The sequence below is a fragment of the Echinops telfairi genome, unplaced genomic scaffold, assembly GCF_000313985.2.
Source record: "Echinops telfairi isolate 266 unplaced genomic scaffold, ASM31398v2 ScPeMD7_443;HRSCAF=831, whole genome shotgun sequence".
NCBI lineage: Eukaryota > Metazoa > Chordata > Mammalia > Afrosoricida > Tenrecidae > Echinops > Echinops telfairi.
The window spans coordinates 73,401,130-73,423,701 of record NW_022104341.1 but is presented as its reverse complement, the minus strand read 5'-3'; the positions used below and the strand labels follow the sequence as shown (position 1 = coordinate 73,423,701).

At 45.4% G+C, this 22,572-nt stretch overlaps 1 protein-coding gene across 4 annotated transcripts in view; it reads left to right on the top strand.

The window, feature by feature from the left end:
• The window catches only part of TCEANC2 (transcription elongation factor A N-terminal and central domain containing 2), a 54,297-nt gene extending 34,334 nt beyond the window's left edge, over window positions 1-19,963 (top strand). For 3 of the 4 annotated variants that reach the window (XM_004699400.2, XM_045291982.1, XM_045291981.1), the window contains one exon: window positions 10,866-12,401. In XM_004699400.2, coding sequence (XP_004699457.1) covers window positions 10,866-11,054 — 189 coding nt within the window. In that variant the 3' untranslated portion in view covers window positions 11,055-12,401. Of the gene's footprint in view, window positions 1-10,865; window positions 12,402-18,559 lie in introns of those variants that run through there. The other variant, XM_045291984.1, reaches the window with a different exon arrangement.
• The last annotated feature ends 2,609 nt before the right edge of the window (window positions 19,964-22,572 follow it).

The window sequence follows — 22,572 nt, the reverse complement described above, 5'->3', positions numbered from 1 at the left end:
AAGAACATTCCCTCGAAAACTTTGATAAAGGACATTTAAGTACCCTTAAAGAACAATTTAATATTATTAACGAAAGAAGTAATTCAGAATTTTAATGCAGATTTAAAGAGTAAATCTGTCACTGTGTTCCTTTGGGAAAAAAAGTATTTTGACTTTCCTATTAGTAATTTCATCCACAAATGAGAATGATGTGATGCTTTTGGTTTTTAATATAAATTTTATGATAGAAAATGAGAAAAAATTCCAAAAAGAGAAATGAAAGGGAAAAAAACAAAAATATCACTGAAGCTAGAAATAATCTTACCACTTTGGTGCATTTCTTTTTTGGTTAATTATTCTAGCTCTTTAAATGAATGCTGGGCAGGTTATGGTTAACCTCGATTTATTAAGGGCCAGAGTCATCTGCCAAATGTGCTGTAAGATCTTTTTATTGGTTACTTAACTAACATTGTGGAAAATTCACATAATGTGTGTGCATTCGTGCTGTCTCCTGAATCTTGCATACCCTCTTCCATACAGCCTTGTTTTACACATGCTTGTCATTTTTAATGTCTATTTGAATGGAGAAGGCGTAAGTTTGCTTAACTTTTCCTGAAGGACACTTGAACAGGGTTATTAAAACCTTGGAAGAGGGGAAGCAATTTGAAGGCTCTAAGTCTAATTTTCCAGAATATGGATTAGCCAATAAGTCCTGCTATTTGATATTTTAAATACAGTTTATTTTGAAATATACCAAAATGATTCCAGAAGCATAAGCGTGTGTATGTAATGTATAGTTAATGTGGTGGTAAACTCCTGCTCCCTGTGGTATCTTTTTAAGTAAATGATAATAACGAAGCTATGCTTGTAAGGATTAATGAGCAGTTTGCCTGCTATATTAAACTCCATAATAATTATCCTTTTAGTTTATCCATTAATTATCCTTTAAATGGCACATCAAGTGGTAAGCACTCAAGTGTTACAAAGCAAAGTTAAAAAAAATGATACATTTGTTAGTGCTTTCCAACATAATTGTAAAAAAAAAATCAGATTAAGCATAGCTGAATGGTTTGTTCCTAAAGAGTAAATTATTTTTTAAAAATTAAAATTACGTATCTTACTGTCTTCCTTGGCCATATATATCTGTTTCCCTTGTATAAACAGCATTTCATAGTATTTTTATCAGTTTGATGTATCAGAAAGTATGACCAGAAACACTTTTTCATGAGGTTAACTCTTAATGCCTATCATCATCAGAGATATTTCCATATTAGAGTAAATCAATGAACCATATAATCCAGTATCTGTCGTTGACAGTAACCAATGTTGAGTGCATTTGAATCAGACATTAAATCTTCATGTGCTTCATCAAGCAGTAGTATAGCATTGAGTAAGTTATTGGCCCAATGACTAAAAACCCTTTACAGTTTGATCCTAGCATGTCCTTTTGCAAATATCAGATCTCCTCATAGCATCTTTGTAGAAAAAAATGTTACTAATTTTCCCATATATTTTTGTAGTGAGCCTCAGCTGAAGAATATACGCACAGCCAAAAGGTGCGTCTCCCTCGTTATTACTGGACAGATCTTGCTTTCCAGATTCCTGGATTGTTTCCTTGTTCCTGGAATAGTGGAATAGATGAATAAAAACTCCATCGTTGAGCCCCAGGCTCCATCCCCCGTTACTTTCTCCCTTCCGGGTCTCCTTTGTTCCTCCCGTCTTTTAGATCTTTCCTCATGTGAACATCCCCCACAGTGCCAGTCTCTTACTTCCCTTTCCTCATTATCCACTCTCCGTCCTACCTCATGGCCTGTGATCATTCTCCTATTATGTCATTTTTAAAAACTGAACCTGGTTCTCAAAGTGAGCCTGTATCATTAAGAGTTATGAAGCACCGGCTGGTTGGCACAGTTGGTTGTCAGATGGTGCTAATGAGATCCAGGTCAGGGGTATGTCCCCATATGGGACTGTTAGTTTTTGCTTTGTTTAATGGCCTTAGACTGCACCCCTGGCTCTGCCCAGCCATCTGATAAATGTTTTCAAGGGGTCAAAAAGGCGTGTGAGTCTAAATGTACAAATCCAGCCATGCTGATGGAAAGCCCGTAGTGGATATTCAATTCCCCAATGTTCAGGAAGGATCTACTAGGTGCCAGGTAGTGCACTATGTGCAAAGGGAAAATACAGATGAGTTGCAATCCCTCCTCTAAGAAAGTTTACTGTCTCTTGGCTGAGAAGCTGGTAAATGACTAACTGAAATATGGTGCAGAATGAAAAAGTCTAAAGTCATGACACTAGCAAGTGTTGTGAACACACAGTGAAAAGAACAGCGAAAGCTAATGGGAGAGTCTGGGAAGAGACGGCAGTTGAACTGACCTTTCTAGGATGAGGAAGATTTTGCTAATTGGAAAATGCATGTAATATAGAAATACCTATTTTATGTGCTTTGTGTATAATGTTTTGAGTGGGGAGAATAGGAAAAAGGAAGTGTAATGGCACGAAAAGACATTTGCTCAACAAATATCATTGAGCACTTACTACGTACCAGTTTTGAGTGTGAGAAGTTTCTACATGGATATAACATGGTACCAGCTCTCACCGTCTTTTGATAGGGACAGAGAATTACAGTACCATCTAAGAAGTTCTCGCACTCAGGTAAGCACACGCAGAAGACCTTGTTTCTCTCCTTTTCTGTTGCCTAGAGATGAGACAGACATCACTAATTGATTATGACACCACTTCCTACTGAGTCCAGAGTCCTGAATGGAGGGCAGCTCTAGGTGGTCATGTTTGATATCTTCCCCCAGCTATTGCCAGGACTGGACAACTGAATATTACATAGTCAACTGACAGGCATGAGTAGATATGGAAAGCAAGTCAGATCCGCTGTCTCTGAGAAACAACAGTTCTGGGGAGTGTTGACACAGAAGGGCTGTTGAAGGAGTCAGGAAGTGGAAGGTGTGGATAGAGAAGAGAGATTTAGAAGAGGGGGGAGGATGCAGTGACTGGAACTGCCAGTAAAGAGTCCAGGCAGATCATGAGAGACACAGAGAATGGAACTGGCCCCTAACTAAATCCCTAGGTCTTTTTATAGCTTTTCCTGTTCCTATTCCCATTCATACAGATATATCACAGGAAAAACCCCTTTTTCAAGGTCTCAGTGAGACTGGGCTTTTTCACCTACACTACCATGGGGGAACTCATTGGAAAAGATTCATCAACTTGAATAGGTTTGATTCACACAAAGGCAGGTTTTAGTTTCAACGCAATGACTTGCCACACACAATGATAAGTGGTGAATCATTTTTCCCTTATGTACATTTTAACATCCCAGATATCTTTCTGCATTCATTGTGATTGGCTTTTGCTTTCATTGAAGAAGATGCATGCATGGAAAATGTTAGATGCTTACGTCATATTCCCAACACACCTCTGGCATAGCACCAGTCATGCTTTCCATCCACGGTTCTTTTTGTATGTGCTATCTCCATTCTAGGCTGTGAATTCCTGGAGGGTAGGGGTCAAGTCTTTCTGCCTTCTGATACCCTGACCAGGTCAAACTCATAGTAGGGACTCAGTAGCTATTATGGTGACCTCCATAGCACTCACAGTGTGTGTGTGTGTGTGTGTGTGTGTGTGTGTGTGTGTGTGTGTGTCCTACAACTTGATGGAGTGGCTTCAACCTTGTTTCACATACACTAATTTACCCTTCCTCCCTTGACATTTACCTTCTCAATCTCCTAAAATGGTCTGCTACCAGGGCTGCCTCACGTTGGAAGCTAGGCCACTGCCCAGGCAGAAAGCTTGGAAAATCTTGAGGAGTCTGGGTTCTAAAGAGCTCTGATGCCAAATCTACTGACTCCCACCTATGCCTAGGAGATTATCAATAGGTCGCCAGACCCACAGATTTTCTGAGCTGCTTGTCTGATGAACCTTGGCCTTGGCATTCTACTGCTAGCATATCTTCACGTCCATATTCTTTCTCTCGCCTATTTTGTTTCCTCCAAGTTCCTTTTTTCTGCCTCTTTGTTTTGGCCTTTATCTTAGTTTAAGACATTTTATCTTAAGTCTGATCACCCTCTTGGGTTTTACAATTTTTGTTTTTCCTCTTTATTAAAAAACTTTTATAATTGGACGATATAGCACATATGACCCACAAAGTCAGGTGCCTTTGCACAAGCAATAAGACACAGATAAGCATCTTCCTAGAATTCTCTTCTTTCAGCCATCTGACATTAGCCAGGATATATCCCTCATTCCACATCCTCTTTTGAATCCAGCTTGAATTTCCTGCCGTTCTCTGGTGATGAGCTGCTGTTCGTTTTTAAATGATCTTCGGCACAATTTTACTTGCAAATGATATCAATGATATTGTTCTATTAAGCCCATGTCCTATTGGATTCGCCTTTTGTTGTAATGGGTACAAGGGCGGACCCTTTCATTCAACTTCCCAGGCAGCTGTCCTCCAAAGTTCTTGGCACAGTTGAGTGTTTGCTTCAGCTTGCATCCATTGGCTGAAACATTCCAGTTGGTTCTCCATCAATTCGTGGAGCTTTCTTTTTCACCAATGCCTTCAGGGCTTCTTCCTTCATTACCATCAATGCTTAATCATATGCTGACTCCTGAATGGGTTGGACTTGGACCAATTCTTCTTATGGTGTAGTGACTTTTCTATGCTTCCTGTTTGTGTTAGGTTGGGTTGAATAAGGAAACAAATCCAGTGGCACTCATACATGTGTAAGAAAGAGCTTTATATCAAGAAGGAATTATATATCAAGAAAACATTCCAGCCCTGTCCAACTCAAGTCCATAAGCCCGATACTAGTCCATCAGCCCCTCTTTGGACTCACACAGCCACATGCAATGATGCAGAGTGCAGGAAGATCACAGGCTGGTGGGTGCAAAGTCCCATGGATCCAATGGCAGTGGATGCATCACAGGGCTCTGGCAGCAACCACGGTCGGCCAACAGGAAGGTGAGAGCTGAGAGAGAAAGGAAAATTCCCAGGGCCCTCCTAATGAGAAGGCCAGGCCCACAGGGAGGCACCATCAGGCCTGATTGACAGGTTGACTATCACCCCTACACTTTTATATATCTTCAAGTTGACATGAAATTATATGACTACCACACTGTTCAAAAACATGTTCTTAGGTACTCTTGGGTCAGTTCCAACTCAAGGACCCTCTGTGCAGCAGAATGAAACGCCGCCCGGTCCCCTGTGCCAGCTTCACAGTTGTTCTTATGTTGGACCCCATTGTTGCAGCCACTCTGTCAATCCATCTGTCAAAGAGTCTTCCTCGCTTTCACTGCCCTGCTCGTTTACCAAGCATGATGTCCTTCTCCAGGGTCTGATCTCTCCTGATAACATGTCCAAAGTATGTAAGTATGTGAGACGAAGTTTCACCATCCTTGCTTCTAAGGAGCATTCTAGCTGTACTTCTTCCAAGACAGCTTTTTTTGTTCGTTTTGAGTCTGGTAATTTCAAAATTCTTGACCACCACCTTAGTTTTGCCTTTTCTTCCATCTTCCTTATTCAGCGTCCACCTTTCACATGCAAGGAGAGGACTGAAAATGCCATGGCTTGGGTCAGGTGCGCCCTACTCCTCAGAGCAGCTACCTTGCTTTTTAACCCTTAAAGAGGTCTTGTGTTGCAGATTCACTCAATGTAATGTGCTGTTTGACCTCCTAGCTGCTGCTGGCGTGAGCATAACCATAGATCCAAGCAAGATAAAACCCTTGACAAGTTCAATCTTTTCTGTTTCTCCTGATGTTACCTGTTCATCCAGTTGTGAGGATTTGGGTCTTTACATTGAGTTGTAATCCATACTGTAGGCTGCAATTCTTGATCTTCATCAGCAAGTGCTTCAATTCCTCTTTACTTTCAGCAAGCAAGGTTGTGTCATCTGCATATTGCGGTTGTTAATAAACCTTCCTCTAATCCTGACGTTGTGTTCTTCTTCATACAGTCCAGCCTCTCTGGTGATCTGCTCAGCATACAGACTAACCAAGCGTTTTGCCCCTAGAATCTTTCAATATTGTGCCTGAGGCGTGAGAAATGTCAGGCGTGTTCTTCCTTTCTGGCTTTCCACTCCGAGTCTTTGCGCGTCTCATCTTAATACTTGACTTCGCCTTCTGCAGCCAGCCTTTGAAATCTCGTGTTTAGCTCTTTCACTTACCATTTCGTCCCATTGTTTTAGTTTCTTTTGACTGATGATCTTGAGCCTCTTAACACCATTGTCTTTTTCCATCCCCACAGGTCCACATGTGCAGTCACTGTCCATGTTGTTGAACAAGGTCTTGTAAATTCTGTCGTGTAATTGCTGAAGTCATTTCTATCACAAAGGCCACATTTTCCAACTACCGGTTCTTCTTTGTTTCCAACTTCCACCTTCCAGTCACCAATGTTGTCAATGCATCTTGGTTGCCTGTCTGAACAATTTCAAACTGCCAGAGTTGGAAAAGGCCTTCCTTCTTCATCTCTGGCATTAGCGGTTGGTGCATAAATTTTAATAATACTCATATAAACTTCTTTGTAGGTGTAAGGATATTATCCTATCGTTGATAGCATTATATTTCAGGATGAACCTGAACATGCTCATTTTGAATGCAACATCATTCCTCTTCAACTTTTCTTCCTGCACAGTAGACCATCTGCCCGTCCATTTCAGCTCACTATTGCCTAGGGCAGTGGTTCTCACCCTTCCTAAGGCCGCGACCCTTTCATACAGTTCCTCATGGTGTGGTGACCCCCAACCATAAAATTATTTTCATTGCTACTTCATAACTGTAATTTTGCTACTGTTATGAATTGTAATGCAAATATCTGATATGCAAGATGTATTTTCATTGTTACAAATTGAACATAATTAACCATAAAGCATAGTGATTAATCACAAAACAATATGTAATCATATATTATAAAATATTTATGTGTTTTCTGATGGCCTTAGGCAACCCCTGTGAAAGGGTTGTTCGAGCCCCAAAGGGGTCTCAACCCACAGGTTGAGAACCGCTGGCCTAGGACAGTGATATTTATGCATTCCATTCATTTTCGATGACTTCTAATTTTCCTAGATTTATACTTCATATATTCCACATTCTGATTATTAGCAGATAATACAGCTGTTTCCAGCTGTTTCTGCTCATGATGAATTATGCCACATCAGCAAATGAAGGTCCGAAAGCTCCTCTCCATCCCTACCAGTACGCTTGACTCTGCTCTGCGCAGGCAGCGCTCCCCTAGTTGTATTTCAGTCGACTCGAAACTGAGGGATCATCTTCCAGCACTGTCAGGCACTGCCCCGCTGCCATTCACAGGTGTGGACTGGCCACGTGTGTAGAGGCGCAGGCTGCCAGATCCTCCTTTAGCCTGGAAGCTCCTCTGGAACGGTTCACTCCGAGTTGATGTTTGAACTGCCGGTGGTGTGGCTTTCAGCATCATAGCAACACAGATGCGACCACAGGAGGACAAAGTAGCAGATGAGTGGTGGTATTCAGCTCTGAGGTCCATCAGAAATTGCAGAAAGCACTGCAACGAGTGGGAATTCCAGAACTCGTTGTGCTCATGTGGAGCCTGTATGTAGACCACGAGGCAGACTGTCTAACAAAACAAGGTTTAAAATCAGAAAAGGTCTGTGTCAGGGTGGTATTCTGTCACCATATTTACTTCATCTTTGGGCTGAGCAAATCATCCAGGAAGCTGGATTATGTGAAGAATGTCACATCAAGATTGGAGGAGGGCCGACTAACAATCTGTGTTATACAGATGACATAGCCTTGCTTGCTGAAAGCAAGAGGACTTGACATATGTGCTGATGAAGATCATAAAGTACAGTCTTCCGTATGGATTATACTTCAACATAAAACAAAAATCCTCAAAACTGAACCAATAAGCAACATTATGATAAACAGAGAACATACTGAGGTTGTCAAGGATTTTATTTTACATGGGTCCATAGTCAATGTCCCCGGAAGCCACAGTCAAAGAATCAAACAGGGTATTTATTGCATTGAACAAATCTGTAAAAGACCTCTTCTTGATCACATCTGAAGGACTTCGTTAGAGTGGGAGAAAAATGTGAAACAAATCGAATTCAAAAAAGAGGCCAGGCTTACTGGCCAGGTAGAGACTGGTGGAAGCCCCAAGACTCTGGGCTCTTACCCCTTAGCTCTGGGACTGAACTCATCTGGGTGTCTGAATAACCAGCCATTTAAAATCAAAGGGGCAGCTTTAACTCAGGGCGGAGTTCAGAGGGTGGGAGGGAGGAGGCATGGAAAAAGGAACCCAGGGAGGAAGTGGAATGGCGAAGTGACGGTTCATTGAGGGAACTGCAAAAGATGAGTTCAGTCAGATTGTAGAGAAGTGTTGAGTGTTGAAATGGTCACTGTTGGCAAAGTCTTCACCAAATTCACAGTTTAAAGCCAAAAAAGAAAAGAAAACGGTGACGATGATGAGCCCTCTAGGGCAGTGGTTCTCACCCATCCTAAGGCCGTGACCCTTTCACACAGCTCCTCATGCTGCGGTGACCCCCACCCATAACATGATTTCCCTTGCCACTTCATCACTGTCATTTTGCTACTGTTATGAATCGTCATGTAAATATCTGATATGCAGGATGTATTTTCATTGTTACAAATTGAACATAATTAAAGCATAGTGGTTAATCAGAAACAATATGTAATTATATAGTGTGAAATATGTATTTCTAATGGAAAATAAATGAAATTTTGTCTTGAAGCATGGTGTACCATGGGTGACAGTCTTCAGGCCGGGTACTCGTCTGTGGGCGTATCTACATGTCGGCGGTATCTCAGTTCCTAAGACCATCAGAAATATGTGTTTTCCGATGGTCTTAGGCGATGTGAAAGGGTTGTTTGACCCCCAAAGGGGTCGCGACCCACAGGTTGAGAACCGCTGCTTTAAAGTATCAAAAGCCAAAGAGGTGACTTTGAGGACTAAGCTGTGCCTCACTCAAGCCATGATATTTCTGATGGCCTCCTGTGCACGGGGAAGCTGGACAGTGACTAATGAAGACCAAAGAACAATCCATGCCTCTGACAGATGGTATTGGCAAAGCACATTGAATACACCGTGGACTGCCAGAAGAAGGAGCAAATCTATATTGGAAGAAGTAAAGCCAGATTGCTTCTTGGATGTGAGAATGGCAAAACTTCTTCCCAGGCACTTGGAACTTGTAAACGGAGAGACCAGTGCTTGGAGAAGGGCACCGTGCTTGGTGAGGTAGAGCATTGGGCAAAACCAGAGGAAGATTCTCGTGGAGAAGAGTTGACGCAGTGACTGCCACAGGGGCTGCAACAGCCACGGTTCTGAGGCCAGCGTGACACACCCCTTTGTGCTGCTGTGCATGGGGTGACTGAGTCAGAGCCACTCTGATAACACCGAACAACAGTAAGAACATAGCATGCGCACGGAACACGCCTGAATGTTGACGTACGACTGGCTGAATGCACCACCAAGCATTTCACCTGGTCGAGGCCTGCTGTTTCTCTGGGAGTCGGGCCAGTCCAGCTTTCCTGCAGCAAGTCCCTTGGAAGTCGCTCTGCCCCCAGCACTTGCAACCCTCTTTGGTAGCACTCGGTACACGTCCAGCCCCGCTTCAGTGCCTGCCCCTGGCGGGGCTCCACCTTTTCACTGCTTCTGCCACAGCACCAAGCACAGAGACTGGCACGTGGTGAGTGCTGAAAAAAGACCTGAATGAGTGGCAGGGCGAGGGAGAAAGGAAGTGATCCAAAGAAACACATGTCCTGTTTCCAAGGAAATCACTGTTAGGGGAACGAGCTCGAAAAGGAGAAGCAGAGAGGCCTTGATAATGACTAAGAGAAGCTCTAGCCCTTCGGGCAGAGCAAAGAACGCTCAGTGCTGTGAGCCAGGCTGGGACATCTCAGCAGAGGGTACATGACGGGAGAAGGGATTCCGAGACCCGCGAGGGAAACGGAGGGTGTCACACTCGGCTGTGCTCCCAAGGAGGAGGGGAATCGTGGGAGACGGGCCTGGAAAGGAGGAGGGGAGGGAGTCTGAGGGGTCCCAGCCTAGCTACCCAGCCTGACCTAGATCTTAGCCATGTGCCAGAACCCAGCCACGTCCTGCTCTGTGACCCCAGGGGCTTGGGCCTGAGCTCGACCACTTGAGGATCGCTATAGGTTCTTCTTCCCCTCAGCCTGGTCTGCTAACCTGAGCCTGCAGAGTCCCTCCCAGCTCCCTGGCCTCCAGGAACACTGAGGGAGCCATCGGTGTAAGAAGGCGAAGAAACATGAACTTCGGAGCTAGGGGTTCAGATGAGAGGCCCTCCCAGCTCTGCCGCTGAGTAGCAGCAGGCCTTGAACCCTTACCGCTTTGAACCTGTTTGTTTCATCTGTACAATGAGATAATAGGCGCCGGAAGCATTACATGTGAAAAGTGATTTATAAACTGCTCTAACCATACATTAAGATCCCGAATCGGTGATTCTAAAATGCTGTAAAGGGGCTAAAAGACTCTTTTTTTTTCCTTTTTTTTTTAAAGTATAAACTGTTAACACTGATTTATTATCCTTGGTCTTCGTTTCCTGGTTGGTAAAGTACAGGACCCAGTGCCCGTTGCTTAGTTCAGGCCCGTTTCCTGTCATAATGGCAAAATATTCCCACCCGGCAGGGGTTGTGAATGAGGTCCCTGTCACAAAGCACATGGCCTTGTTCCTTAATTGCCAGGGTGGAATTAATTTGCTCTTCCTGTTTCTCTTGCGACAGGAAGTAGATGCCCTTGAATCTCAGTTGATTAATGGAGGCTCTGAGCAGAGCGCTCCAGCCTCTCCTGCTTTTAATCCGTATGCAATGCCAGGCCCTAATTTGATAATTTTGCTCTGTATGTGTGTGTTTTGTTTTTTTTTTAGATGGATCACCTACTGGTTGAAAATATTGAGCGGGAAACATTTCATCTCTGTTCCCGCCTCATTAATAGGCCCTACCGGCGGACGGTGAGAGCCCTGGTCTTCACATTAAAGCACCGAGCTGAAATCCGGGCCCAGGTGAAGAACGGCTCGCTGCCAGTCGGCACATTTGTAAAGACCCACAAAAAGTGACCCGAGGATGTTCCAACCCTGGGCTGGGCAGAGCGGAAAGCAGGCCCCCCTCTCTCTGCCATTCAAAGCCTCCTTTGAGTTTGGGTGATGGCTGAAGCAGGCTGGGTAAATTTTCCCATGGTGCCGAGAGCCCTGGGAGCCGGGCCTGCAGGAGCCGCGCTCCTTCATTAGCCTGAGCAGCGCTGGGGCTGCCTAACAGGGCGCCTGGGCGGGCTGTCACCCGGCAGCGCCATGCGATTGCCATCACCCAGCTCAGTAAAAGGGTGATGGATTCCACTGCGAGTATGCCAGGGACACCTCTGAACTTCCCCCACGTCAGGCAGAGGGAGTTCCTACTTTATTTCGCCACCCTGCAGGTACCTGAAACTCAATTACTGCTGCCGCTCACTCGGTTCCATCCCCTGAGTTTAGATAGCTCCGGTGCCTCTCAGAACTCCCCCGTCTGTTCTCTTTGCTCTACCCCAGGGGTGAGCCCGCTGGAGCCAGCCGACTACCCCTTCTTCCCAGAGCTCACTTATCTGAACGCTTCAGCTCTCCCTCCAAGACCTTCTGTGTTGGTCTCCGAGCCCCCATGCTGAGGCTTCTAATGAGGAACTGGCCTGCAGGCCCCCCCCCCCAACCCTGGGGTTTATTTGAATATGCTGCCTCTCAGCTTAGGGCTATGCAGAAGATATATAATGACATTTCTCTTGAACTGAATTACTGTAGTAGGGGGAAAAAACCAAAACATATATTTTTACATGAAATCCCTCTGTACATACCTACTACTTGAACAATTACATAAATGAGACTTGCTTTTTAAAGTAACATTAAGCTGGGATTGTTTTCTTTCCGTGAAACAAAAGGTATGACTTGTTTATGTGAAAAATGTTTTGAGTCTAAAACTGATTGTGGTGATGATTGTAAAGCTCTTCTGGATGTGATTGAGCTATTGAATTGTATGAGCTGTGGTTTATGTCCCATTAAAACTGTTTTAAAGAGAAAGTGCTTTGGGTTGAGAACGGGTACAGTCAGTGGGTGAAATGAGAGGACCCTAGGACAAGAAGTCAAGGGAGCTAGCAAAAGCTTGGGTAGTTAAGTGACCTTTGACCCGTCCGAGAAAGGCACGCCAGTCTGTTTCTGTGGGTTTGCAGCCTCGAAACCCCTGTGGGACCCTTCTCCTCTGCCCCATGGGGTTGTGCAGTCAGAATTGACTTGCTAGCAGTGGGTTAAGGACGAGTTTTTAGCCAAGGGGAGACTGGAAATGCTGGGCTGCTCCCTGAAAGATTGGTGGTTGGAACCTCAGGGGAAAACTCTTTGGCAACCTGCTTCCAACAGGTCCCAGCCGTGAGAACCCGTGGAAGGCAGCTCTACTCTGACATTTGGGGGGGGTGGGGGGCCTTCGTGAGGCCGAACCAACTGCACAGCACCTGGTTTGAGACTTGGTTTGGGGGCATGTTTATAATCTGAGCAAAGAGCCAGGAGAAGGGCGAGAGTCCCGATGTGAAGCAAGCGGAGCTGGCTGGTAGGGTGAAAAGCCAAACTCAAAGAGAGTCCCATTTTTGTGCACCGTCTGCGTGCTCAGGGTCCCTCCTGAGATGATGTATGAACACCTGCAGGGCCTTTCTGTCCTTTTGTTATTGATGATGACTCTCGTTTAAATGAGGCTGCTCCTGTTATTTCCGGTTTTGAGAGAAACTCATTGATCCCGTGGCCGTCCCCTGAACACCCATTGCACGGGGGCATGGTGGGAACAACACGGAAGCCGAGCGGCTCACAGGCAATGCCTCGTTCCATTTCCACTGACTGCTACTGGGAGCCAGGATGGTAGTACCTGTAAACAGTGTGTCCAGCAACCTGGTAAATGGTTTTAAAAAAATAAAGATGAGAGAATCGAGGCTCAGAAAGGTGTAACAAAGGTATACTAACTTACTCAAGGTCACACAGACCGATCTAAATTCAAAACCCAGGCCTACTTGACCATCTGTGGTCTCCCTATGTACCTTCCTCTACTCTGTTTCAAACATGATTGACATGCTGGTGATGCTCCAGTGGGTAGCTTCAACCCAAGCCTGCCCTCCCAGGTTCTGATGTCTCCTGAACGTCACATGGACAGGAATTAACATGTCTCTTTCCTCTCAGTTGGCACTCGAAGCAACCCAGGCATTCCGGCCGAGAGCCAGCAGCCTTCCACCCCTTACTCAAGTCCTGACGATCGTACTTCCCCAATACCGTGAACATCACGGGCCTCTTCTCGCATCTAGCACACTGCAAGACTCGAACCTCCGTGCTCTGATGACTGCGTCGGCCTCCACACGGGCGTCTCTGCCTCCAGTCTTTACCCTTCATCTTGAATGGGCTTCCTCGCGCGCTTCATCACATCCGGTTGTGTGCACGTTTTCACCACACGGTCTCCCTACCTCTGGAAGGCTGCTCTCTCTAACTCTCTCGCCTGCCTCCACGCCGCGTGTACTACTGTTACGTGTCTGTGTCCACAGGCCCGCTCTGTGATTAGACTGGCCATTCTGTCTCCACTTGAGGGTCCCCTCCTCGATGCCAGAGATCCTGCCGTGCTCATCAGTGTCTGGAACAGAGTCTGTCCCAACAAATGTGACGTTAACAGGAATCCAGGCGTCCGTCCTTTCCCTCTTTCTACCCCTGCTCCTGTATCGTCGATTTCCCAGCGTTTCCAGAACGAATCCACTAAAATATAAGGCAGAGCTTATCACTTTGCTTAAAACCCTCCAGTGGCTTCCAGTCTCACACAGAGCAGAATCTCAGCCCCTTTCCATGCCCCACAAGACCCAACATGGTGTGGTCCCAGCTGCCTTTCTCCTCATTTCCTAACATCTTCTCTGCTTCTCACTCCTCCTGAAGTACCCCGGCTCCCTTGCTTATTTGAATATACAGACCAGGAGTGCTCCTGCCTCAGGGCCTTTGCACTTCCCTCCCCTGACAACAGAGCTCATTCCCCAGATACCTTCATATGCTTGCCCTCGTTTGATTCAGGTTTCTGTTTTTCTTCTCAGAAAGACCTTGGATGGCAGTCCTAAAGAAAATAGCCCATACGATCCCCTGCTCCTAGTAGATAAGAGATGGGCCCTCCACCCTAGCCATCTGGGGGGTGGGCAGAGACTACCACTCTCACCTGGGTCTGGCTCCCCTTCAGTCCTGCTGCCCAGCATCCATACCTCATGTTTGTTCAAGTGCTCATCCTTCTAACAGACTCTTCCCTGGAATTGGAGCTGAACATCTACCATCCCGTGTCTGTGATGTTTTGGAAGTTTTAACAAGCTGGTAAAACTTGTCAAAAAAAGAAAGAAAGAAAGAAAACCCTTCCCCAGCTCCTCTCTAATCTTCGACCCTACTTAATTTTTCTCTAGAGCATTTATTGATCCTTGAGGCAGTTATTTCTTATTTATTGTCTGTCAAAAATTTAAGCTTCAAGAAAGCAGAGCCTTTGATTTAGTCTTTGCTGTAGCTCTAACAGAATAAAGCGTGGCACATAACTGTTTATTGGACAGTTGAACACTTGGCTGTGGTCTACACAGGAAAGTCTCCTAGAGGAAGTGACACCTGAGTGTCATCTTAAAGGGCCTGCGTGACTCGTTGGGTGGTTGGGATGTATGCCTGGCCGAGAGAGCAGGGTTGGCGAAGGCTCAGAAGTGTGAGATACCTGCGAGGCGATCGTAAGGCTGGACGGGAGGCGCAGGCAGCACAGGCGTTGGGGATGAGGCCGGCAAAGAGGCAGGGAGCAGAATTGAAAGCACCTGGACTGCATACAGGAAACGGTCGCTCTGTGCTGACAGGCTGTGTGGCAGGAGAAGCTGGTACAAGGAGAGAGCCTGGAGTTAGGAAAACCCCATTTATAAAGATCCGGAGAGTTCTGCGCACTTAGGAACCCACAGTATGTTGAAAACAAATTTCTCTCTGGCCGACACGCTTCAGCGGTGATCGTTGGAAGGTAAAACGATGGCAGAGATGTGCTTAGGAGCTCTTTGGCTGCTCTCTCCTTGATGCACGAGCTGCATGTCCACGAACGCTAATGGAGTTGCTCTGAAGGCTTGTCCGAGGGAGGGAGGCGTGCAGACATTCACCCACACCTTTCACCCCGCAAGAAGCGTCTCTGAATCCTGGCACGTTGAAAATGAAAGGGCCGGCTATCTTCTCTGTGCCTCCACGTTGCTAGAGGAAATTTGGGAAAGTAAAAGACCGAAGAGTCTGCCCAGACTGCTTGTTGAGACGTTCTTGTGGTTCGAAGGGAGGGTGTCGTCTTTGGGGCAGGGACCGAGTCTCTTTATGTCCTTTTATTCCCTCAACAAACACAGCCCATCTGCTGTGTGCCCAGGACGAGATTGGTGCTGGGGAGACATCACTCCCACCTTCAAGGAGCTCTTAAACTGGTAGAGAGACAGACACTTCAGCAAACAACTGCAGGATAGGATATCGAGTATGTGCTATAGCTATTATTTAAAAATTGTTGAGAAAGTGGCGAAAATCGTGATTGACAAAAAGTCTTGTTGGAGGAGTCAACATCTGCACCGAGTCTCAAAGGTTAGGGTAGAAGAGCGTAGCCAGGGCATACATGTGTGTACAAAGGCACAGAGGTCTGAAATCTCTGGCCTGTTTCAGTAAAGGCAGGTCACACCATGTGGTTGAAGCACAGGGTTCTCAGGAATAAAGGAGGAAAATGGGATAAAAAATGTAGCCAGGGGACTTGGAGGCCTTGTTAAAGGTTTGGACAAGAGATAATAAGTAGTAGGGCATGAGAAGTTTTGCGTGGAGAGAGATCTAATTAGGTGTGTATCTTTAAAATATAAAAATGTGTTTCATAAACAGGTAATTAAGCAAATTTTTAAAATTCAAAAACCCTAATGTTGAAAGCAACAGAACTGAGATTTGAGAACTTAGAGTTGTTTTTTTGATTTGTTTTGTTTTTTAACAAATGAAGTTTGGGGTTGACCAAGCAGATACCATTAGTGAGTCTAAGGTTTGAAAGATGTCAGGAGGCCCAGATAACCCATTTACTGTGTGCAGTAGTGGAGGAACAGGCAGCTGGAGTTTGTTCATTGGTAGAATATCACATTCTGCAGCCTCAGGCCTCAGAGCCTTAACTCGGAGATTTGTAGTGGGTTTATCACAGCCAGCTGGGACCTGGGCTCAGTTCCTTACTGTCCATTATTGCCATTGAAGGGAGTTCATGGAGAATACAAGGCTTTGGGAACCTTGATTGGTTCAAAGACATTACCTTCATTTCAAAGGAAGGAAGATTTGGTTGGATGACACTGTTTCATTTAAATCAGCCAATGATACAATTGCACTTTGAGATGGATTTACCCATAAATTGAGGAGGTTGGTTTCAAGATCCAAAAAGACTAAAATGTTCAATTGAATGCTGTCTTACCCTGTTTCCCCAAAAGTAAGACATCCCCCCAAAATAAGACCTACTTACAGTTTTGCCTCTCGCTGAAATATAAGGCATCCCCCCGAAAATAAGGCCCCCTGAAGCTACCGTAACTCTGGACTCTGTACCATAGCGATGGGCACCGCTGTGCAGCTCACTGTTGGCCGCAGCGCAGCCGGAGCAGACAGGAAGTGTGAGGTCTCTTTTAATAAAACAATAAACAATAAATGTGTACCGTATTCTTCATGGAAAAATAAGACATCCCCTGAAAAAAGACCTAGCGCATCTTTAGGAGCAAAAATTAATATTAGACACTGTCTTATTTTCAGGGAAATGGTATCATCTTTTATACTCATTCATTCCGTACATATTTACTGAGTCCTTATGTGCCAGGTGCAAGGGTCACAAGGAAGAGTAAGACCGTCTCTCTGATCTCAAGAAACTCATGGTCTAGTGGAAATAGACCATAAACAGATGTTTAAAAATGGTCCAATTACACACTGGTGGCAGATCTAAGGAACTGAAACACTCCGTGGGCCTACGACTGAAGTGCCTACTGTGAAGCAGCAGATGCCCACTCTCCCAAGGCTGTGGGTGTGGAAGTCATTGGACTTGGGTTCAGAATTCTTGCCTTGAGGATGTCCAAGAAGTGGCAACTCAAGACGACCATATCTGTGCTTATTTCCACACTCTCTCTGCCTTTTTATGGCACCTGTAGCCTAGCTCTGCCTTTGCGGATGAGCATGATTCAAAGCTTTTCCCCTTCTCTAACTATCCTTGTGTATATAGTGTCCAGTCACCTGAATTGTTAATCTGTAAAAATCAAGAGTCTATGTATTTTGGTCCAAGAAAACAGTCCTATTGTGTTAGTCTGGGTAGACTAGAGAAACAAATCCAGGGAGACATCATGTGTGTAAGAGAGAGCTTTATAGCAAAGAGTAATTGTACATTAAGGAAACATCCCAGCCCAGTCCAAAGCAAATCCCTAAGTCCTATGTTAGCCCATATGTCCGATCCCAGTCTATAAATTCCTCTTCGGACTCATGTAACATGCAATGACACAGAATGTAAGAAAGCACGGGTCGGGGAGTGCAAAGTATTGCGGGCCCAGTGGCAGTAGAAACAGCTCAGTCTCCGTGCGGCTTCTCCAGCTCCAGGACTCTGGCTCCATCAACATAAATCACTGTGTCTTGTCATTGGGAAGACGAAGCAGAGAGAGCGTGTATTTGGCCTCCAGTGAGCTGTTTATTTCCATCGCGCCTCCAAATGAGGTCATCAAACTGCAACCTGATTGACAGGCTATACTCCACCCTTATAGCCGATTTAACAAGTTGACATGAAACTATGTAACTACCACACCTATACATGTATGTTTTCTTTTTCTCAACAATGTTTTAAGTTCTATACCTTTGGCTAAATTAATAGTAATATCAATAGAACTACCATATATAACCTATGGGGATCATTTATAATGTCCTTCAAAATAATAAGGCTGTCTTTAAAGGGAACGAGGGACATACATAAACCATAGATAGCTGAATGGGATTTTGAGCTCTCACTTAATCATAGCCCTAATTTGAGGACATTTAGTGTATGTGGCATGGCCCCGCTCAGTTCCTGCCCCCATGAAGTGATCACTGAAAATATGGATGCAACAGCAGTGTGGTGAAGAAACCAGATTGTGGCGGTCTATCAGAGCAGTGTCTGAGGTCTTACAGGCTTGTCTTAAAAGAAGTAGCCCTCTAAGGGAGGTGTCAGCTAAGTTCACAGGGCAGAAGCACACCAGCCTATGTGGTTCAAAATGGTAAATAATAAAAACAAGACCTGGAGGAGTCTACATTTCAAACAACCAGTATGCAGCAGGCTATTAATGACAGCCCCAAACACATTCACAGGGTCCCAGGCCAGTTTAAGCCTCCGATGAATTCCTTCTGACTATGGATGGAGCACAGGAAAGGCCTTGTTATGGGACAGAGGGCATTGTAGGGAGGATTCCCGCAATTGTGGTTAGGTTACAATGTGGCACCTTGTCATTTGATCTCCCTCTTGATCCAATGTATAATTGTTCCAGTTTTTAACATTTCCTACTTTTTCTTTCTTCTTCTTCTTTTTGTTTTTGAAGTGGGGACAAGAGGGAGACAGACACGTGCGTGCCTGTCGCTGGATGGGAGAGGGGCCATCCCGGGGGCACCTGCATGGCCCACTTGGCCTCGGCCACACCGGACTCGCTGGTCGGGTCTGACAGGCGCAGTGGGCAAGCGAGCGAGAGAGCGAGAAGGTTCCACCTCCTCTCCTTTCCCCGACCCTACGCCCAGGCTCTGAATGCTGGACCCAGGCACGTGACGATATGAGCAAGCGATCGCCACAAACCCTGTGTCAAGGGCTGACTTTCAATAGATTGCAGCGAGGGAGCTGCTCTGCCACATATGAAACCCCGACCCTACTTGCTTTTTAGTTGAGAGTTTTCAGTTTCGTTCTGTTGTTATTGGGCCATTTATGTTTTGTTTAGATTGTGTCTGTCTTTCTGTACATGAGGCCCAGGACAGATAACTCTATAGAGAAAGCAACTGGATTAAATCGTTGCAGAGGGAGGGGAGGTGGACAGAAGATGGAGCACTAACAACCTGAGCACCAGGAAGAAAATGTATCCTGGAATTGCTAGTGATAATCACTGCACAACTCTGATGAATATGATGGAGCTGTTGAAATGTTTAATATGTGAATTGTATGTCTGTGAAACTTAAAAATAAATAAGCTAATTTTAAAATGTTACATGTGAAAATGGACAAAGATAATGAGTTGTGGGAATTCAAAGAAAATAATAAGAAAATCAGTGAACATATTAAAAGATGCACAACCTCACCGGTAGTGAAGGAATGGTGGAGAGACACAGGATGCCAAGTTGGTGATACCCATTATATTGATACAGAGGCCGAGAATGATTTAATGTGACTCTTCTAGCCAAGTCTCTAACTCCCACCAAACAAACTAGCTTTACTTTTGTGGGTCTTGTAAGAAGGTGGGAGGAAGCCGATAGGATTCACCTTTGTATAACTGTGAGCAGGACTCCCTGGAGTGCCGTCGTACTGGGTACAAAATGACAAGTATGAAGAGGGGTCTCATTACCAGCAAGAGCCAGGAATGGAGCGAGGCCTCTGAACCCAATTGTGACCCTAAGTAGGGTTTCTGACGCTGTGAATCTTCAGAGAACCTCCTGAATGCCGAGGACAGCTATACCATCAGAGGCACAGCAGCATGGGACAGAGTGATGGACTCCCAACCCACAGAGCAAGTTAGGATGATTGCTGTTGTCTAGGAGGCTGCCTTGCAGAGTGGGTGCCTCTGGGCACTTAGCTCAAGCCGAATGCCTGTGGGTTAATTAAGGCTTCCAGCAGAATGGAATACCCATCGGGGCATTTATTAACAGACCTGAAACTTTATAACATGTGTTGGTAAACACTTACCCTGACTATTTCTCGCTGGCATTACAACTTGTGAACTTCTTAATAAACCCTTTAATCTTGAATTTTGCCTGTGAGTTTCTGTGTAGCGGTTGCAATGGATATTAGAAACTAGGAAGTTAAAATAGTGGACACTAATTAAGACTATACAGTTGCTATTTAATTCACTAGTCTGGTCTTTACAAAAATCCAGATGGATTCCCGAACATGACAGTGGACTGCAGCAAAAGCCACCACTGGTCATTCTTGCAGCTGCGTGCCAGCTGTGACAGCTTTCCTAGAGGAGATTCTGAGTTCACTGCTGTGCCGACTCCGTATGTAGCTGTTGATCTAATGGGTGCTTTCTTTGTCTTCCCTACCAGCACGGAAGATCAGAAACAGTTTTTAGTCACCTGGAACAGATGAGAGTGTACATATACATGGACTGTCTTGCGCCAGGGTTCTTTCACTCCCCAAACTTTTATTCACAACCTAGTCTGAACAGGCCTGTACCACGTAGACATCCTACAGAACATCAGACACGTGGACTTTATTGACGTCATCAGCTAATTGGGCCAGATCAGTACAGACAGCATGGAAACCTTGGTAAGCCCCATGCACTGCTTGCAACGATTGGGAGAAAACCTTATGAAGGTACAGGGTTGGACATGTCAGTGGAGTTTATAGGGGATTAGTGGTCTGACATACCATGGGCATTCCCGCCGAAGTTAAAGACAAAAGAATTAACTCTCCATTGCCACCTCAAACAAGGAAGCACAGTGCTTAGCAGGCCTCTGGGTTTGGGAGGCAGCATATTCTCTACCTGGGACTACTGCTCCACCCCCCATCCTGGCTGACTCAGAAAGCTGATCACTTTATTGGGCCCAGAGCAGGAAAGGGCTCAGCAGTAGGTCCAGGCAACAGTGCAAGTTCTGTGTGGGCAGAACCGACGGTATTACCTGTGTAGGGAAGATGCCATGTGGAATTGACGACAAGTTGCAGTAAGGGTCATGGTGCAGTCCCCTCAGGGTTCTGGAGCAGGGCTGTGACGCAGAGAATCATACCTTTTCCTAAAAGCTGATTTACTGTTGGCTTCTGGTAGAGGCCAAAGGACTTGACCATGGATCACCAAGTAATGTGATCAAAGTGGTTCATCATGGTGGATTCTATCAGATCCACCAGATCACGAGGTCAGCAAGCCCAGCACCAATTCATCATGCGATCAAAGTGCTACAATGGGGATTGGGCACACGCAGAGGGGGCATACGTTTGCTGCATGAGCTTATGGTCCAGACATCTCTGTCACCCACCACCTTGGGACCAGTGCCACTCCCTCACACCTGTGGCTGCTGGTGAGTTCTTTCTATCCAGCTGACAGAGGAGAAAGGAGACAGGCTTTGTTCATGCATGGGTTGGCTCAGTATATGTGAGCAAGCCAGAAGTAGACTGCACTGCAGCCTTCACAGCAGTGCCCTTGAGAGACAGGTGAGGGGAACATCCTCACAATATGGAGAGCTTCAGGGAATGTACCTAGTCATCCACATACTGTGCAAAGAGGAGGCTTGAGATAAGAATATTCAGGAATTCCCTGAATGATTGAGCATCTAGAACAGCAGTTCTCAACCTCTGGGTTGTGACCCCTTTGGGGTTGAATGACCCTTTCACAGGGGTCACCTAAGACCATTGGGAAACACAGTTCTTCTACCCGTCTCCAGGCAGGTCCGCCCACAGGCAGATATGCTGATCTGGTGAGAAAGAAGCTATGCAACCTCTGCGCTGACTGGCTTTTTACGCACACTGTTGCAAAATGTAGCAATGTAGTTTACTGTTGTTATAATAAGACTGTTACCCATGCTACACCATGCTTCAAGACAAAATTTCATTTATTTGTAATTAGAAATAAATATTTCACAATATATAGTTGCATATTGTTTTTGTGATGAATCACTTTGCTTTAATTATGTTCAATTTGTAACAATGAAAAGACATCCTACATATCAGCTATTTACATTACGATTCATAGCAGTATGTAGGTAGGAAGTAGCAACGAAAATAATTTTATGGTTGGGGGATCACCACAACATGAGGAACTGTATTAAAGGGTCATGGCAATAGGAAGGTTGAGAACCACCAGTCTAGAAGGCACAATGTTGGGAAATCAAGGACCAGGAGATCTGGGGTTGAGGTATGTGGATGGTGCCAAGTGTGTGGATCTTTGTGTTGCCCAGTTCACACCTACCAGAGAGCACAGGTCATGAAAGAAGCACTGAACAACCAAGTAAGCGTGGTTGAGGTCAGCCAGTTTCGAAGGCCACCCGAGAGCTTGCACAAAAGGAGGGTGATCATGGTGGCACAGGTGGAAGATGCATACGCGTGGAGGCAGTAGGGCTCCCACTCACCACGACTGATGCAGCTATTGTTCTTGCTGCTGCTGTTGCTGCATAGCTAACCTGATGGGTACAGAGACCACAGCTTTGATAATACCTCCATTCTTCAAGGAGACTAGCCACTTAGTGACAAGTTGGTTACGTTGAACCCCTTTCACCCTGAAAAGAGCAGCAATTCATTTTCACTGGGATATAGACACAGATCCCAGACAGGAGTTGGCCTTTCCTATTCACTGGGCTTCACCCACCACAACCATCTGAGGATTTACAGAGTGTATTGCTTACTGACATGGGGCCCTGTCGGCTAT